This window comes from Pempheris klunzingeri, chromosome 2 (genome assembly GCF_042242105.1).
Source record: "Pempheris klunzingeri isolate RE-2024b chromosome 2, fPemKlu1.hap1, whole genome shotgun sequence".
Lineage (NCBI taxonomy): Eukaryota > Metazoa > Chordata > Actinopteri > Acropomatiformes > Pempheridae > Pempheris > Pempheris klunzingeri.
Genome location: NC_092013.1, coordinates 5,764,484 through 5,783,671, shown reverse-complemented (window position 1 = coordinate 5,783,671; position 19,188 = coordinate 5,764,484). Strand labels below are relative to the sequence as shown.

Here is a 19,188-nt window from a genome sequence, read left to right as displayed (position 1 = left end):
CAACAACACAACATACATGTTCAGAGGTCATTCATCAAAAATTTCACGACTGGAAAGGAAACAACGAAGGACAAATAACCGAAGACATTTTCCAGGTAAAACTAAGATTTTTATTGAAATGTGTACATTTTGCGGATGGGCAGGATCAGATTTCACACTTGATTTTCAGTGGTTTCTCATATCTAAACACTGCCAGGGCATTGTATTTGTGACTTTGTCACTTCCTCATTAAGACTCTTGATCAAACCTCCTCCGCACCACAATGAGTCACATAATGCTGATTCATGTTGATGAGACCCGCTATGAGTAAATCTGCTTTCGATGCAGACAGAGCTGCTTGGAAGGCTCAGAAGAGGACAGACGTAGTGGCAGATAACACCTTGGGGGTTGCATGTAAAAGCCCGGCCTCCAACCCAGATTTGTCGAGGTGGCCCCTTTTCAGACGCTCTAAATTCTGGGAAATGACCATTGCAGGGGAAGACGGGAAAAATACAGCCAAAGACTGACCCTGAAGCACACAGCCGTTATTAGTGTAGATCTCAAGTAGAGCCTGAATCCCAGTGGACGTTTTTTTTTTTTTTTTTTTATCATCTGCTGTTGTGACACGTCCAAAACACAAGTGCTGGAAACAGTCTCACAAGTGCGGTCCAAGATAACTTGCGAGACAAAAAGTAAGTTAAGCCGAGTTTATAATTATGTTAAATTGATACTGACATCCTGACGAAGCAGCCAGTCTGCTGCAGAGACTGACTTATTTGACAGAATGCCAAAACCAAAACATGAGACAAACAGAACGGGCCAATATTTACTTAAGTGTCCATTTCTGGGGTTAAAAAAAAAAGAAGGAAAAAAAAAAAAAGACAACTACTGGACACAAAACCTTACAAGTCAACACTAGCTAAGTACGCCTTTCAGTTGGTGATCTGGTAAAACTTTACAAGTGTGAGCAGTTAGTAAAGAACAACTGTGGGATCACACAATAAATGACTAGTTCATTACCCAACTAAAGCGATGAATCAAACTGAGTGGTTACCAAGTAGTCCTTTATTATTTATGCTGACTGGTGAAATAATGTAGTAGTGGAAAGTTCCACAGAAAGGGTATGATGGTCAGAGAATTATGACGTAATGTCTTTAGTACTCAGTCGATGGTTTCTAGTTAATCAGGAACAATTCATGCAGAAAGTCGTTGTTATTCCAATGAAGATTCAGTAAGAAAGTATTTCTCTAATAACTCATCATTATCTACTGTACAGTCCTCGATTCAGAGTTATTAAGGAACTACTCAATAGTTTATTCATGATTTGGTTGTTGCTTAGTAACTACTCATATTTATGTGTAACATATTGTAAAGTTTCACCGTTGATCAGTGACTTGTTTCCTTTTCCCATCCCCAAACGGTGTTTAACTGTGTCTTTACTGAGTGAGACACGTGTTCCAGTATTAGTGTGACGTAAGATTAAGCCCCAATCAGAGATTTTACTCCACGGATGCAGTACCACAAAAGCATTTAATTTTTGGCAAACATTCTAACACAGGTTTGTAAACAAATTTTCCCTTGTTGAAATAAAGACTTTTCATAGAAGCCACCCACCCATCCACCGGACTACAACGCTATCAATGTTGGAAGAAAAAAAAAAAAAAAAGAAAAAGAAAAATTGCTACGCTGAAATCTTCCACTGCTCTGCAGAACTCAAACTGAGAATCATCATCAAGTACGTCTGACATCGGGGTACAGATTTGTCCTCTGGTGGATGACACGTTTTTGCTTCTTTCTAAAAACAGAAACACAGACTGTTTGCCACTGGATAAAGCTGAAGAGCTGGGCGCAGTCCTTTCCAGGGTCTACAGATGAACCATTCTGGAAAATAAGGATCTTCTATATCTCTTCAATTAAGATCAGGTACTGTTACTCCAGCCAGGTCGATCCTGAGTGCTCTGGCTGGTCAAACACTATAGCAGCTTTTTTTTTTTGTTTGTTTTTCATATTTCTCACTTTTTTCTCCACATTTCTATTCTTTTTTTTTCACCTCTCACTCCACGTAATTCACAACCGTACAAACACACACACACTCATACAATTTGTAACACTCCGTCCAGACATGACATCCCTTCCTTTGTCATCCATTCCTACATGCACACACACACGCGCACACACACACACACACACACAACCTGTTTCCAGGCAGTTATAGTTCCTTTGTGTAGCCTGTGGACCCCGAGGGTCGGCCCAACTCAACGTTTCTGAGTGTAAACACCTTAAGGCACCCATAATGCACCGCGGACACTAAACAATGTCGGTGCGGGGAATACTGCCCCCTGTTGACGGGGGATCATACTCCTTTAAATTACCCCCACCCTCACCACCCCGTGTCGCAATTACAACTAAATTCACAATCCATGCACACATACTGTTGTTGCTTCTCAGTCAGCGCGAGTGATTTCTCCTGCCTGCGTCATCTCCTTCCTCGTTAGCCTCGAACTCAGCAACCACAGCGATGTGCTGAAGCGAGGTGATCCAGTACAGTTATTAAGGAAAGAGAGGAAACAGGGCAGGAGAGGCACCTCTGCCGAATGAGATGACATAATGGATCTTGCGTGCAAAATGGCTTCACAAAGTCAAAACACATAAGGCCCGCGGTAATTTTTTTTTGCATTGTTTTCAATAAAATTAAACAATATATCATCTGCGGACTCCTCTTTTGCACTACGAGTCCCAAAATAAATAGATCTCCCTCTTTTTTTTTTTTTTTTTTTACTTAAATACATGTCAATATTTTCTCTGATGCTCAAAAATACTTTTTTTGTTCTTTTTTTTTTGCCTGAAGATAAAGTCCTTCAAAGGTTAGAAGAGTTGAAGTATATCCCCAAACCCCTTCACACATGCAGGCAGCCCCTTCCACTGGTCCAGTGGTATGAAATTCCACAGGAGCTCATTGAGGAAAAAAAAAAAAAAAAAAACAGAGAAAGCAAAAGATAGGGGTAAAGTCAAAGTGAGATTTTCAAGATAGCAGGCAACAATGAAGCCAGTGGAATCAAAGATCAGAAAAGAAGGAAGGAATGAAGAAGGATGATGGGGAAAAAGGGAAGGAAGAGAGGTTGGGTGGGTCGGAGGGCTGTTGTGGAGGCAGTAACTGAGGGGGTGTTAAATAACAGCCAGTTGGACACCCCCTCCTGGTGCGACGCTCCGTTCTCAATACTGTTTAGTGAGGCTGCTGTGTGCTGTGCTCTCAGCACCAGGCCTGGGCTCTGCGCTGGTCAAAATCAGCTATTAGCCGCTTGATGTGGGCCAACTTGTTGTGCAGGTACTCGCAGCGCTGTTTCTCCTCGTGGTAGTTGGGGCTGCGCTGTAAAACACACACACACACACAGATAATCAGACCCCAGCAAACAAAATGATGAGCAAAAACAACAAGCCACATTTCTGTGGTACATAGAAACATCCGTATCAGACAGGAGTTTATGTAAAAACTCACTTGTTTCATCTTTTTGTACTCTTTCAAGACTTCCTCTTGCACCTTCTGTGAAATAGAAAATAATGTAAATGCACAGAATTTATAAATACCATGAATTATAAATAATAACATGCGCTCACTATTTCTTTTTAACAAGTGTTGAGCAAATACGGGTGAAAATGTTGTGAGTGCTGCATTTAGCTTTAAAGCTAAAACTTCTCTATGAGATAACTCTGCTCAGGCTCCAGCGTTTGATGACATTTAACACTAAACAGATAGTGTGTGTGCTGCAGGGTAACAGGAACACATGTGGAAGGTTAAGAACAATCTTTAACTAATAAAATGACTTTTAACCAGCTACATTTTCGGAGACTTCATGAAAACGGTGCACTATGCAAACTGGCATGTGGAAAGGACAACTTATCGACATAAGTCAGTGTGTTGGTGTTGTTTCGGTATGACCTGGTATTCTTTGGTGCCAGGTGTCAGCTTCCGGCACTGGGTGTCCAGCTGGGTAAAGCGGCGAGTGATGTTCTCCACGCGGGCATGTAGCAGGCGATACTCGCCGTACTCCGCATTGAAGTCATCCTTGTAGCTTTGTCGCTGGTCCATGGACACCAGCGGCATGTACTTCCTGTAAACACAGGAGAGGAAATTTAACTTGACTCTTCTTTTGAAAGTGGTTACATGTATAAAATTTCAGAAAAAGTTGCGTCACAAAGAATACCCAAAACCTGAACTCCACAAAGAACGCTTCCCCACCTTTCCTCGTTTTGGCACCTCACTAAAGGTCGTGATATTTAATGAAAGGTGGGAGCTGTTAAACATCTTGAGCTTTTCTGTTTCTGATGTGCGATGGATAAAGTGCTCCCTGTACTCATTACCGATGAGCAGAACAATCCCAGTAAGCAATGAGAGAAGAAAACCAGACAGCACAAATTAAACACAGGTGTTTGTTGTTGCGTTTGCTGTGTCCTAATTCTCAAGCTTGTGTCTGTTCTCAGTGTCCCGTTAAATGATGCATGTCAAACGTTTCAAACTGTGGAACGTGAGACCTGAGAGGTAAAGAGGGTCACGCTGTGGGGAAAAGTAAACTTTAAAAAAGGTATATTGAGGTCACTCACACTACATAGTCAGGCATCTCTATAGTGGAGGAGAATTCAGTGGATTGGACTGGCTTCTCTTTATCTGAAGAGTCTGAGGAGAAAGAGGAGGCAGTAAGATTATAAATACGGCACTGATTATTCATAATAGGGATGAATGGCTGCATTTAGCAGCATGGTTAACAAAGCCAGAAATACAAAATACCAAATGCACAATGCCAGAGCTCCTGGCTTATTAGCAGTTCTTAAACCTAGCATTAGCATAATCTTGAGAACAGCTGCAACACACAGACTGAGAGGAAGCAGAACTTCTCAAACTACAACAATGACATTTACGGCAGCATCTTAAGCAGAACTGAAAGAGCACATACTAAAGAGCAGCTCAGATCAATGCCTCAGCATGTTCAGACAACATCCTGCAGCAGTGCAATCAAAGATCAAACTGTATGTGATTGGTTGGGCTGTCAAGAGACAGTACAGAGATAAACAGTGAAACAAGGTGAGCAACAATCCAAAGTCTGCGAGATAAACTGGCTGGGCAGTTGGAACGTCAGTCACAACACAAGACAACGCTGCCTCAGTTAGTGCGTCCAAGCATGTTTTTTCCACTTTGCCATTGTTTTCAATTAGGCCACATGAAAGACTTCCACTTACCATCTAATGGCGCTTCATTTTTTACTGACATATTTTATTCTAAGACAAATGTTTGACCTTGAGAATGTGAACATCTCTGCTTGCTCATCCTCCAGTGTCTCAGTGCTTTTAAAACACGTGCATGGCAACAATAACAAATCCTGCTGTAATACTCAGGAAATTTGCATTCAGCTTTTCAGAAAATGTTTTTTTTTTTTTAGCTTTAAAATTTAAAAAGCAGGCAAAACCACATTACCTTCTTTTATAAACGCCCAAGTTTCCCTGATAACATTAAAGCTGCTATAATCCGCTTTCATTTATGGGAACTACGGGGCAGAATAACTACAAAAGAAGCCGACAGTGCCTGACATACAAGATAGTACTATATCTATTCAGAGGAAACTTATTGAACATACAGCCATTCAAAGTTTTTGTTAGCAAGTATTTACCGGAAGATACAGAGCAATATCATGGTAGGAAAAGCACAGATGTTACCCGGAACACTAACGATGCCTCTATTTTATTCAACTGGCCCTGTGAGCCAGCATGCACAATACCACGACCCCGAAACAGGGTTCATACAGCAAACTCAAGCATTTTTAGTTCAAATTCATTAAAAATTTCTAAAAAAAAAGCCTTTATCATCACACTTAATTGTTACTATAAATGCTGTAACTGACCTTTTGTCATCGCCTTGATTCTGCAAAGTTTATTGTTAGACGACACGCACACACGACGATCGCACTCATGGAGCTGAGCTGAAAAGTGCCCCCGTTTCATTTCCCTTGTCAATCTGGCTCCGGTCCGCTCGGTGTCTGGTGTGAGACGCCAGGACACAAACAAATATGACGACAGATCGTTTTATTTTTAATTTTAAAACATTCGGGTTCACATGAGTGCTTGTGTAGATGAAATAGATGTTGAAAATCAAGCACTTTTAAGAGTACAATCGATTTTAAGCATATTCTAAACTGAAAACATAACATGAAGCTTTTTCCAAACTTTTAAGACTTTAAGTTTCTTAAGACTTTTAAGACTAAATTGAAACAGAATGGAATTCAGTCATTGTTCATTTCATTATTTGCTCCTGTGCTTTTCCTACTTTGACATGTCAAACGTTGCAGGCTGGAAAGTGTGTGCGCATGTCTTTGTATAGCAACATGAACAGATTTTGATTTTAAACCATCATTGTGAGGAAATTCCTGCATTGGTGGTTTGCCTGGTCCTCACACTTCACAGGTCTTTGTGAAGGTTAAGACTGTTATATCACTGAGTTAGAGGGTGAGGTACCGGGGAATGAAAAAACTGGTATGGTCATTGAAGTCTTGGAACATGTCAGTGATGCTGATGATTAATAAGACAAACACACCTGGATCTTTGTGAGGGTCCTTGTTGATGACTTCTCTGCTCTCTTCCTCGGCACTGCGCCTCTTTTTGGCTCTACGAGTATCTTCAGGCTGCTCTGATACGCTGGGAGGACTTCTGCTGTCTCTCTCCGTCCGTTTCCCTTTCTCCCTCTCTCGATCCTTCTCTTTGTGCTTCTTGGATTTCTTTTTAACCTTCTTGTTGGTACTGCTGGACAAGGGAGGGCTGGTGATGACAGTGGAGGTAACTGTGAGTGAGGTACAAGGAGGAGGAGGGGGAGGAGGAGGAGGGGGAGGAGGCGGGCTGGGGGAGGCGGCTGGTGTGGGGACGGGGACAGGGTGCCGATAGCGGTCCTGCATGGTCCTGTCGGAGGAGAAGGGGCTGGGCGAAGGGTCTCTGCAGGAGGAGCTCTGGTCCATGGGCAGGTCCTGGGTGCCGCAGCCCTCCGGGGTGCTGGGTGAGTTGGAGTTGGAGGCTGGGCTGGGCTGCTGGTGAGAGGGTGCAGGAGGGTGGGACGAGATGGGGAGATGGGTGGGAGGGCCTGAGGCGACGTTGGAGGGTAGGGATGAGCGCTTAGAGCTAGGGCTGCCCTCGTCCTCACGGCGGTCAGAAGAGGAGGAGGAGGATGAAGATGCGGCTGGCCCTCGATTGCTAAGGTGGGAGATGCGGGCTTTCTTGGGCGCCAAAGGATCAATGAAGTCAAAGTCCGGCTGGCGCTTCTGCAGGAGAACACAGAATTGAGGTGAAAAATTGGAAATGTCACTGTAGGGGCGTGTGTGTCATTACTGTGTATTCACTCAGATACCTGGGGGGATGTAGGGACACTGTCTTTGGGAGAACTGCTTGATGAGAGGGTCTCAGCGGGAAGACCTAGTTTCCTGTTGAAGACAGGAAAGATTGGCGTCAGTGGAGAGCGGTGTAACAGAAAAGAACGGACACGTTAGGTTCCCACGCTAAATTATCATTACAGTAGGAACCGCAGAGGAAATCATATTTCTATTAAAGCAATTGTGAAAGTAATGCCTTGAATTCACAGCTCATGCAGTACACAGGAAGTCATTACTTCACAGTCATCTATGCCCTCTTTCTCACAGGCAGCAGCTGCAGCTTGACGTGTTCCATCAAAGGCAATTTGATTTGTACTTGCAGGAATTTGTTAGCGTTTTATGAGTGAGGATGACAAAAATCTCAGCAATCTACTTATATGACAATTTGGCCTCTCCCAGTATTTACATGGGGTAAAATAAATAACACGACCACCAATAATAGGATGCAATCCAACACCACCACAAACTACGGCCGCAAGAAATGGTGTGAGGTTGCGTTTAACTGTATAGTTGTATGTCATTTTTCCCACGTAATGTCTAACATAAGGAGAATTTCTTACTGTAAAAATAACCTACTTGTGTACTGCATGAGCCATTGATAGACTTAGAAATACGGGATTATTCCTTTAAACATGAAATAATCATATAATCACTCTGTAGAATTGGAAGGTGGCCGTTTAAAGTTATTACTTTTGTCCATCACAGAGCACAACAGCTGTTGTCACCTTTAATTCATGAAAGTGCTCCAACGATGGCAAGTTTCCCCACACAGACCACTGAGCAAAGCATAAATTAAAAAATATAACACAAACACTGTGATCCATTGTAACAGTTCAGTCTGACAACAGTCACTGTCCTGTGTGAAGGACAAAAGAGATAACAGTAACAAAGCCACCTTCAGCCCTCAGGCGGTGGGCTGCTACTACTACTTAAACCTAAGTGTAGTTACACAGCATGAGAAGGTAAATGCTTTATTAGTTAGAGTAAGTACAGATTTAAGCTCAGTCTCTAAATAAAAAGTCTAAGAGGCCATTTCTGTACCGAGCCAGGATCCGGTCAACCTGGGTCTTCTCATCCTCAGAGTAGCCAGGCCAGTCTCGCTGGACATCACGATATATAAAGTCCTTCAATGAGTATGTGTTGTCTTTGGGGTTCAGGTTTGCCACCTGTTTTATGTTCACACACACACACACACACACACACACAGAGTTTAAAAGTGAAACTATGACAGCACAAGAAGAATACATGTACAGAAACCCTGATTTTCTGTCCACGGCAAACATCTGCACATGCAAATAATGTTTAAAAATTAAGTGGTTAGTTTCTGGTAAAAGTGTATGAAACCTTTAAACTGTGAACTGGATTTCCTTAAGCAGATTTTTGTGTCCTGATCTCATGTTTATTTAGGGTGAAAGGGATCTTTGGGAACAGATTGGACATTTGAAGAAGAATTTTATATATCAGCTTTGGTAAAAACAAAAGTTATCACTGCTGGATTAGTCTATATAATGGAGGACGTGTAAATACTCATCACTGTGTCTCATCCTAGACATATGAAGGTACTCTTTACAGACACTTTACTGTACCTGTTGCAGGGTGGTCCCTAATGAGTTGCGGTCCTTCTGGTTGATACCGTCCCGCTGCAAACGGGCAAGCACTTCCAGCTTCTTGTAGGACCTCAGCGCCAGCAGGTGGATGATGCGGTCTCGGAACGGCCGCTGGGACACAGGGTTGTTGGAAAGGCACTTACGAATAGTGTTGGCTGGGTTGATGGGTGTGGAGCGCTTGCGCTCTGGGACCACCTCTGGGGCTGACAGCGCCGGCTTACGGATATGGACTTGTTTTCCTGGAGACAGAAGGTAAAGACGATATCAAAAGCCTGCAGGGCAATTCATCATTAATCATTTTCATTATCTTGTCACACAACACTCCTGCCTAACGTCTTCAACTCGCTCACCTAAACTGCTCCCATGACTGCCTACAAACATCACCACCTCTCCCATGACATCAAAAATGGGAACTTAAGTATATGTGAAGCTTGATTTCAGCCATCGACTCAGTGGCACTAACCTCAAAGCAGAGAAATTCCCCTTTGACATTGGTTTCAGATTGACATAAACACTACAAGATAAAATGGCCAAATCAAAATCAATGTCAAATAGACCTTGGGAGCTGGAAGTGAAGGCTAAACAAGTTAATTATGAGATTAAATTATCAGTAATTTCAGGAAAAAACTGCCTGCTTTTGTTGTGACAATAATCATTACTTTGTTTCATTTTTTTAAAGCTAGGTCGTCCCAATTGTGATAATATATCAATCACCATCAGGGAGTCAGCACTAAACAATACTGTATACTGGACTGCAGTTCTCTGTATCAAATAAAGGCAGTATATGATTTTCAAAGTCATCAGAGTGCTGTGTTGTTCACACTACACAACTTGCGGGCATGTGGAAGTCCCTGTGGTTTGCAGAATGAATGACGGGACGGGGGAATCACACATTACAAGTTCTTTAACCAGGAGCAATCCCTGACGAGTCCATCTGGCCTTCAAACTACGATTTGTAACAAAGAAATGCGCAAGAATGGACACAAGAAAGCTGCCATACCATGCATGGGACAGGATTTCTTTCTGACAAAATGGACATTCACAAGAACAGAGTGGCCCAAGCTGTTTATGGTGAGATTTACAGCAAATAAACAAGGAAGAAAACGATAGCTGTCATGTTGCATGTGGTTTCTGGCTGGTTTTCTGTGGTTTTCTCCTCCACTTCCTCACCCCATGTCTGCTCTCATTTACTGTAGTTTGTTGCATGGTTCCCCAAACTGTCTCTGACTCGACCACATATTCACCCTGCTTGATCTCTTTGGGGCGTTTATAAGGCATCGACGAGATGATCTATTATGAGATGATAATTATTGGAGTGCTGATCTACCTCTGATCTGGGGGCTTTAGTCTCATCAGCGCTGGAAATATCAGGGCTACAATGAACTCGGCATTAGACTAGTTTGGAAAACTGCTCTGTGTTGCTGAGCCATGTGCATAGTCAGTGTGACTGTACATTTCCCTATACCAGTTCATGGTCATTAAGAAATTCTAAAGCTCTTTAAGAGATTAAGGTTAGAGAGAGGAAGAGAAAGAAAAACGTCCCCCCTTCCTCCAGCAATGTGAGGAGCTGTAAGCTCACACTGTGCCTTGTCTAACAGGCCGGCAGCAGATTGCTGACGGTGAAAAGCTTAGTAATAAAGTTTTCACCTTTAGAGATAATCATTCTGTACATAGAGAACTTCTACATACGAGTAGAGTAACTTTGGCTGTATCTTTTAATAAGCGCTGCACAACTCTGTAGCATTTACTGTCCTAAGATAAAAATACAAGTTGCAGACCGTTACCTGAAATTAACAGCCTGTGAAAACAAGAAGCTAAAAAGCCCCTTTTGCATTAGTAAATAGGGTGCTTACAACAAACCAGCTGCTCAAGCTCCTGTCCCACCCCTTCTCTCTGCTGCTCCTCTCGTTTCCCAGTTTCTATCTGGGCCAGTGTATGCAAATGTACCCCCAGGGCTCACAGAAATGTTTTCACTCGCAAAGAAAATCCGTGGACTGAGCTAAACTTCCAATTCTAGTTTAACCCAGGAAAATGTTTGACAAGTTCTTTGATCTAACAAACTAGTTTTGTATTGTGTATAAAAAGGGACTGAATCAGATGAGTTATTTTGGACATTATTAGAGAAAAATCAATGGAGACACCTGGGCGATCGTCCGCTTTAGTACATATCCAAATAAAGTTACATTTCAGTTTCATGTCACTTGTGCACATTTTCTCACTCATAATTTCTCTCATAAGAGAAAACAGAATAGTCAAGACATTGGCTGCATGATTCATTTAAACATCAACATTGAAAGAATTACTTGTTTTTTTTTTAAATCAGATAATCAGAATGAGTTCCATATGCAAAGAAATCACATACATCAAAAGGGTGCAGTGTACTCCGTATACATTGAATCCGTCACGTTTGAGGCTCGACTGAAGAGGCATTTTCTTTTTATTCACACATGAATTTTGCCTTAAACCAGCATTCTTCTCCACTGTGCATATAGGGTTACATTCAGGCTGTCACCGCTATACTGCTTAATGGACATTTTAAAAGGATGAAGATAAATGTTTTAAAAAACTAAGCAAATTCCTTGAAGCTGCTGTTGTTTTCAAACTAGGTACAGGAGGAAAACCAATAAGTGGGACATGTTTTAGCTTGATGCATTTTGAATGAGGGAAAAAAACCCCAGAAAAAAACCACGTTTTAAAAGCTACAGGTCTTGCCAGGTACTGACAGTACGTCTTTATAGGTGCCAAATATGTTTTAAGTAACAGCTACCCTTTAAGCTTATTATATAATGTAGACATCCTGAGTAGTTATTCAAACGTTTTGCATGCAGTGTTGCTTTGTGGTTTGTTTGACCTACTCTTCAGTTGAGGTTTCATTGTGAGCAGGTATATCCTACAGATAAAGTATATGGGCTTGCCTTTCTTGTTTGTGTCTTCAGCCTGTATTTGTTTTGGATTTGGGAAGTTATTACAACAAGTTTCTGCTAAAACTAAAAAAAGAGATGTTGAAAATAAGGGAGGAAGGAAGGACAAGGGAGAAAAAAAAAAAAAAAAAAACTGGCAGGAGGCATTACATCATCAAGTCGTTTTGATGCGCATCCCTTGCCCTACCTGCTCCGAGTTGGATAAGACGTATGAGAGAAAGCCAAGCCAAATTAGATTATCAAAAGATTACTTTTTCTGCTCAGCTTGTGTCACTCAATCCAGGCACTGGGTGGCACAGTGGAGAGGAAACTGGTCTACACGTTTATGTTAATCAAGTTTAGGGAAATATGAAATCTTAATCCTAACTGGTGCTAAACACACGCAGCACTTGGTGCCTTTACTGTGACTCTTTCCGTGTATCATTTTGCCAAGCTGTGTGTCAATATAACACAAATGGCTTCACTGCCACCTTTGGCCCTTATCAGTCAGACTGCTAATCTGGAAAAGACTGAGAAGGCAAAATGGCTTAGTCGCAATAATGGCTTTGAATGGAGCCAGGCTGTCAGCTTTCACCTATTCAGTCTCTCAAAAAGGGATTTAAAAAGAGAGGAGAGGTGTTGATAGGATGTAAAGCTGTGCTGGTGTCCGGGGACCCAACCTGGCATCTGACTGCAGCAGGTGCAGAGGGGAGACAGAAGAGAGGGCCTTACCTCTGTACTGGCCCCCAGGCTTGATGACTTTGGTCCCACGTTCACGTGTGTCCTCTGCGGCCTGGGTCATGCGGTCCCGGGTCACCTGGTAGGAGTCATTCGTGGCGCACACTGTGACCTTGTCCTGTACTGTGGCCAACAATGCCAGGTGTGAGGCCCCTGAGCTGCAGACAAAAAGGGCGTATGAGAAAGAAATGTGAGGCAGAGGTGGATTACCTTCTAGCAAAGTGTGGTAAGACAGCAACAGTTGATTCAGCTGACAGGTGATTAACATTACCTCGACACATACTGATGGATGCAGTCAAAGCTTCCCTGAGGGTTGTCCTTGCCCACATTAGACAGGTAGAAATCAAAATTGTGGAAGGCTTCAGAGGAGGAATCCGTCTTAGGAATTTTAATGCGCTGCAAAAATTCACACAAAAATAAAGAATAACACGACTTAAAGTATCGACTAGAAAATCAGCTGACGTGAGATGGACAAACACAAACGGCTAACTTATCTTGATAAAACGGCCATATGCTATACTCAACCATGTGCTAAAAGGCCATCAAATATTGGGTGTTGTTTTAAGTGTCTGTGTATGCTATAGTAATGAGGCTGTGTCTACATCTGAGCTATGGGCTTTGATGAGAACAACATGGTGCTGGCATGAGAAAGGAAGGTCTCTGAGGCCTCAGCTACTAAGATGAAGCAGAGTAAACAGACATAAAAAATGTGTGAAATTAGTCTGTCCAGTAGACTGGTGGCATCAAGGACATGAATTATATTACTAATAAGGGGGAAAGTACTTACCCCTTGGAGTCCATTGAATTGTATTGATGGCCGCAAAGAAGGTACATTCTGAAATTGAAGAGAATTGACAGTTTAACCCCTGTGGACACTTTAGAAATGTAAAGGAATTAATTGGGGAAGCAGTAACAGTTGGATGTGCAACAAAAAGCCGCTACAATATGTGAAATTAATGAAATGCTGGTCTAGAACCTGCAGAGCACGTTCCACTATTTGACTGACACATTGAAACTCAAAACATTTGGTTGTAAAAACAGCAGCGCCTTAGGGTCCTGCCACCCCCTACCTGACTGATCAAACATTCGCCTAGCATCTACTGGTGTTGCACATGGTGCAAAGAGCACATGCACGCCTGTGCGACAGACTCTATCAAAGCAGTAATCAGTACTCCTGAAAACCTGAAGAACCAGCACTGCAGAAAGACAATTTCTCTCATTTGCATGCAGCTGCGAATCTATAAGTGATGTGTTATGCCAGAGATATGAATTGAGAACGTTATATGCAGTATTTAATGATCGTTTTCATGACTGATTAATCTGCAGATTATTGCATCAATTAATTAATCCAATTTTTGGTCAATAAATGGTCAGGAATAGTAAAAGAAACATGCCAATCACAGGTTTCTAAGCCCAATGTGACGTTAAATTGCTTTATGTCTGACAAGCAGTCTAAAACCTAAGCATATAGTTTACAATCACATAAAAACAAAAAACAGCAAATCATCACATTAAAAGAGGCGTAAGACTGGGAATGTTTGCCATTTTTGCTCCAAAAAAATTACTTGCAAGTTTTTTTTCACTGTAAGATTGATCATCTGGCACTTGTGGTCTGGCATGTGCTGCTGAAACTGTGGGTGACTGTCGGCCACAAATACTTGATGACGGTCCACTGGCAGCCAACAGTCTTAAGTTTGAATCTACAGAAAAACCATGTGAGTCAACTTTACCTCGATCTTCTTTTTTAAAGCGGTTAAGAGGTGGGTGACAGGTGACAGACAAAATTGTTTGCTTTTATCTGACCACAAGCAGTGGAACTTGGCCAACACTCAAATACAGTGGATATTTTGAAGAGGATATTTCTGAAATGTCTTTTGTTGCGTAGGCTTGCAGGTTTGTGTTGGTGGGACCTTGAAATAGAGTTGACAGCCACAAATATGCAGAGGCTGGCTGCTCTGGTGCAATACAGGTTAGGATAAGAAAGCACAGGACTCGCTGCTGCTGCTGCTTCTCCACACAGCTTTAGTGCAAAGAAGAACCAGTCGGCTAGTTCCTAGACTTCTGAATTGTTGCGTCAACTGGTTTGGGTGGAATGTGCATTTTTTATCAACAACAGCTTCTCTCCATTCCTCTACATAAAACATGCTTGTAAACACACGTATGAAACAGTTTTTTTTCCAAGCTAAAAGCACCATGTCATGGTTGTTAAAGCTAAGCTACTCCAGGCTACCAAGTGACTCCCTCCCCCACTATCTATACACTCAGTCACACACACACACACACACACACAGTTCTGATCACATTTCACATCACCACAGAAAGACAAAGATAGCCAGCTTCCATAGTTCGATGACTGGTTGAGCTACAACACACATTACTGAGAGGGAGAGAGAAACAAAAAGCAGGCAGTTTTGGCTGCTCAGTCAGCAAGAGATGGCAGGCTGCCGTTCAATGCAGCGTACAGACCAACATTACCACATCCAATAAGGTTGTAGCATGGGCTGTCACAAAGGAATTCATTCAACTTAGTGATGGCTCGGTTTGCCAGGTGTCAGAAACAGATTACATGATCATTTTAAATTGGGTTATTCATCTACATCTCTAACACTACGAGGATAATCTCTTTGTTACACATACTGGGGGTGTGGGTAGTGTGTGGCATACATATAGTCACACACACACACACACACACCATGTGCCATAAAAAGCAGTCAGGGACCTCTGAACACTACAGCCCCATGCTAAGCCACAGTGCATCAGCTCTGAGCGCAGACCTAGGCCCAGTCAGTGTGTGTGTGTGTGTGTGTGTGTGTGTGTGTGTGTGTGTGTGTGTGTGTGTGTGTGTGTGTGTGTGTGTGTGTGTGTGTGTGTGTGTGTGTGTGTGTGTGTGTGTGTGTGTTATGCAACGGCGTTGTTGTTGGCAGGGTTTCCATCAGGTAACTTGGCTCCAGGCCTCTGCAACTCAAGACTGCAGAGGTCTCTCCAGATTAGCTCACCTGTGTAGCACCTCAACAAGATTACACTATTCGTACAGTTCAAGATTAACAAGTTATATTTAATCTGCACAGTTATGCAGTGCCTTGTTAGCGCACTCGGTTTCAAAAGCCTCTCAATGGCTGCTGGTGTCAAGCTCAGGGGTGAAACGCAGTACATTTAACGAAATAGTTGGTTGACAGCTGAAAGACATATGAACACAGTGTAGTTGGAATAAAAGTGCACATATAGCTAAAGCAATAGTTTCACTATCTTAAAAAAAAAAAGATGCTTTAATGCTATCTGACACCACACATTTGTAACTGCTGGCCTACTCTTTCAGGGCAGCTTGACCTGAATGAAGTATGCAGAAAATTTCCAGCTAGCTGGCAAACAAGCCCAAATAAATATTTGTCCCGTGTAAACCTTTAAAAAGGTAGCTGCTCGTCTAACACATTATACATCCTGTAGCTACAGAGCTGCAGCTCGTTTGACATTTTATGATGAGTTAATTTAGCACTAAAAAAAAAAAAAAAAGGGATGAGCCTGTCAGTAAGCTCCACATCCCTGCCAGGCTGTGGTGTGGTGTTAGGTTTTCTAACTAGCTCAAACTTTTAACCATATGGTAAACTGACCAGTCATCGACATGCTCGAAACGCCACTAACTTGTTATCAAGTTACATTAGCCTTAATTTACCCCAACATGTCCACCCTGCCCCTGCTACAAAAACAACACCGTCGAATGAAAATTAATGTTAGTTAGCGATGACTAATTTAACTAACGCTTTTATTCTCCAACTCCCAGCTCATCAAACTTGCCCTGTGACGGGTGTTTTCGTCGATATTAAATTACCACTTTCCAAATTTGGTCAAAGTAGCGTTAGATTGGCAAGGAAGAAAAAAAAAATGGACTTGGCTGGCCAACACAGCACAGGGGGCTCACACTGAACTAGCTAAAGCTAACGGCGGCTAATCAGAGAGTCTAACTTTACCAACAGGTTTTATGGGTTAAATAACGTTTGTCAGCTCGTAAAAACCGGACACAACATAAGGCCAAGGTTTCGTTTACATTCCTCGGTCGGTTAAAATGATGACACAAGACTAATATGATTGAGAAAAACAAGCAGAAACTCGCTCTGTCAACAGCTTAGCTAACTTTGTAGCGTTAGCTGTGCGTGGCAGTTGGGCTCCCCAGCTGAGACGAGCTGTGTCAGCCCGACGAGTCCCGGCGTCATTTTAACCAAAATAAACGGCAAAATCACTCACCATGCAAGTCTGGTGGCTCTCTATCGCTCTCAGTGCTGTCTCGGTCAATTTGACGTGCAATACGGTGACTCTGTCTGCGCTCTGTTGGCCACAATTTAATCCGTACCTCCCATCCTCGGAGAGCGCCGCCATCTTTACCAGCCCTCCACCATCGTCCCTTTGAGGCTGGAGCATTTAGCAGCCCAGGCTCCCTGTGCTGTCTCCGGCCCGGGGAGGGACTACAGCTGCTGCCTAAAGGGCTGACACCAGTGGATTGGTCCTGACTTGCTTTGCTTGTTAGTTTTTCACTTTCCAACCACACTGAACTTTAAGTGTAACATGCATTGTTTTAGAGTTACTACTTTAGATGATATTACTGTGCACCATGAGTTGGTTTATTTAGATTTTTATTTATTTTTTATTTTTAGTTTTTTTTTTTGTTGCAGTGCTTTTACAGAACCAAAACTGCACTGACTATTTTTGTTCATCTAAAGGCTTCTCAGAGGACAAATTCTAGCAACTAATTCAATTTCCCCCTTCTCTGTAGGCCTGTAGCCTCTCTCTCAAACACACATATGTAGTTACCTCTTGGCAAAACTGCCTCTGCCTGCTGTGTTTTGCTGACATGGTAAAACTAATTCTAGCCTACTGGAACTGGTAAAGGTTGCCTTTGACTACCCTGCAGTGTAAACTCGGTTTTGTTGGCACTGTGATAAATGTCTAAATATACGTGCCATAAGATTGTGAACCTCTTTGACTGCAATGTTATACATTTAAACATTTAATAAACTAATAAGTGGTGCTGGTATGGTTTGTATTTTAACTATTTTTGAACAAGTTTACCTACAGACAGTCACACTGGTTAGTCAGCAAGGACGTTTGTTGACAGCCAACTAGTTTCTGAACAACTTTGCCAATTTGTTGGCCTATAATCTTATTTCATGTGGTTCCTTTAATGATATGGGATGTAATGTGGTATCAGCACAATGTGCACAAGTGTGTGTGTGTGTGTCTGTGAGCTGCACCTTCACTATCTCCCACTGTCAGTCCACTTGACCTGGTGATTAGGGCAGCATGTTTTGGTGCGGAGTAGCCTCGGGCAGGGTGGGGAAAGGCTTGTGTGAATCCAGCAGATTACCATAGCTCATCATCCCACCCATCCCCCTGACGAGTCTCACACACACAGACACACACACACACACACACACTTACTGCACATCAATCCACCAACAAAAACTTATTAAAACAAATTAAATTAAAAAAACTGCCCCACACATGTATGCAGTCAATTTTAAGATTCTGTTACACGTGTGGAATGTAAAATCGGAAACAACGCTCTTCACCCCACCCATCACATCATAAACGTCACTGCTTGTACCCTTTATCTACCCAACAATGGACAAACACACCCCTACAAGTACGCTTGGTTTAAATCCATGCAAATTTTAAATACCAGGTCTGTTTTAATTCCAGAGGGGCTCTGGTTTGTCTGACAGGTTGCCTGCTGTGCAAACAATTGAATAAAGGCTTTGGGGTGGATAGGACCCATTGATTTTAGAGCTTCTGTGTTTACAGACGTGTCACCTGATGGAAGCTCTAAGAACACAGTCTGAAGAATACGTTGAAATTATTCACCCTTTGTTTAAGGCTAAACATTAAACACAGGAAGACTTATCTGTGAAGTTCTTAATTAACTGTATTTTACTGAGTGACCACTGATGATTATCTTCCAAATGGGGCTAAATTTACTGTTTCATTTTTCTTAAACCAAGCGACTAACTGACTAACTACAAAAGTTAATCATCATTATTAGATGCCTTATTTGGCCAGGCTCCGGTTTTTGGTGCTAATCAGAGGCACATGTTTTAGGGCATGGAGCCTGACATCAGTTAACAGTGATAAAGATGCCCCTTTTGTTGTGAGATCAAAGGATTTTTTTGTCAGAATTAGATTGCTCCTTCCCATGTGACCTTTTACTGTATTGTTAATGAAGTAAACTCCAACAAGTAGTGCTGCCCACACCCACTAAAATCTCATCAGAGCCCAGTCTTTACCAACAGTGTATACATTTAATAAATGTTTGAATGTTTATGATTGAAAAGCAGCTATGATGACCTCCAACTCTTTATCTTTCTCGCTAAAGAGATATTAATATTAATGCGGATATTAATGTGGATGCTGCTAATGACTTGTTGTTTGTATTGTTTTCTAACTGCATTGCCAGTTGATTACTTTATTGAAAATCTGTTTTCATAATAAGTTTGTTTTTAAGATAAGATAAGATAAGATATGATAAGACTTTATTATTTTGAAGGAAATGCTTGTGCCAGAAACTGCTGAAAG

The 19,188-nt window shown here is 42.1% G+C and overlaps 1 protein-coding gene across 2 annotated transcripts; it reads right to left on the bottom strand.

Moving 5' to 3' along the window:
• Positions 1-93: 93 nt before the first annotated feature.
• On the bottom strand, positions 94-17,040 carry ell2 (elongation factor for RNA polymerase II 2). Of its 2 annotated transcripts, XM_070842930.1 has the most exons (13): positions 16,867-17,040; positions 13,415-13,462; positions 12,899-13,023; positions 12,622-12,785; positions 8,969-9,228; positions 8,424-8,548; positions 7,361-7,433; positions 6,560-7,274; positions 5,871-6,005; positions 4,579-4,651; positions 3,917-4,088; positions 3,476-3,520; positions 94-3,346 (listed from the first exon to the last, which is right to left on the bottom strand). In XM_070842930.1, exons 1-13 carry the CDS (start codon positions 17,038-17,040, stop codon positions 3,230-3,232), a joined length of 2,226 nt encoding a protein of 741 aa, XP_070699031.1. In that variant the 3' UTR covers positions 94-3,229. The 2 variants fall into 2 exon arrangements, with proteins under 2 accessions (XP_070699031.1, XP_070699039.1); XM_070842938.1 differs by lacking the exon at positions 5,871-6,005.
• Between the last annotated feature and the right edge of the window lie 2,148 nt (positions 17,041-19,188).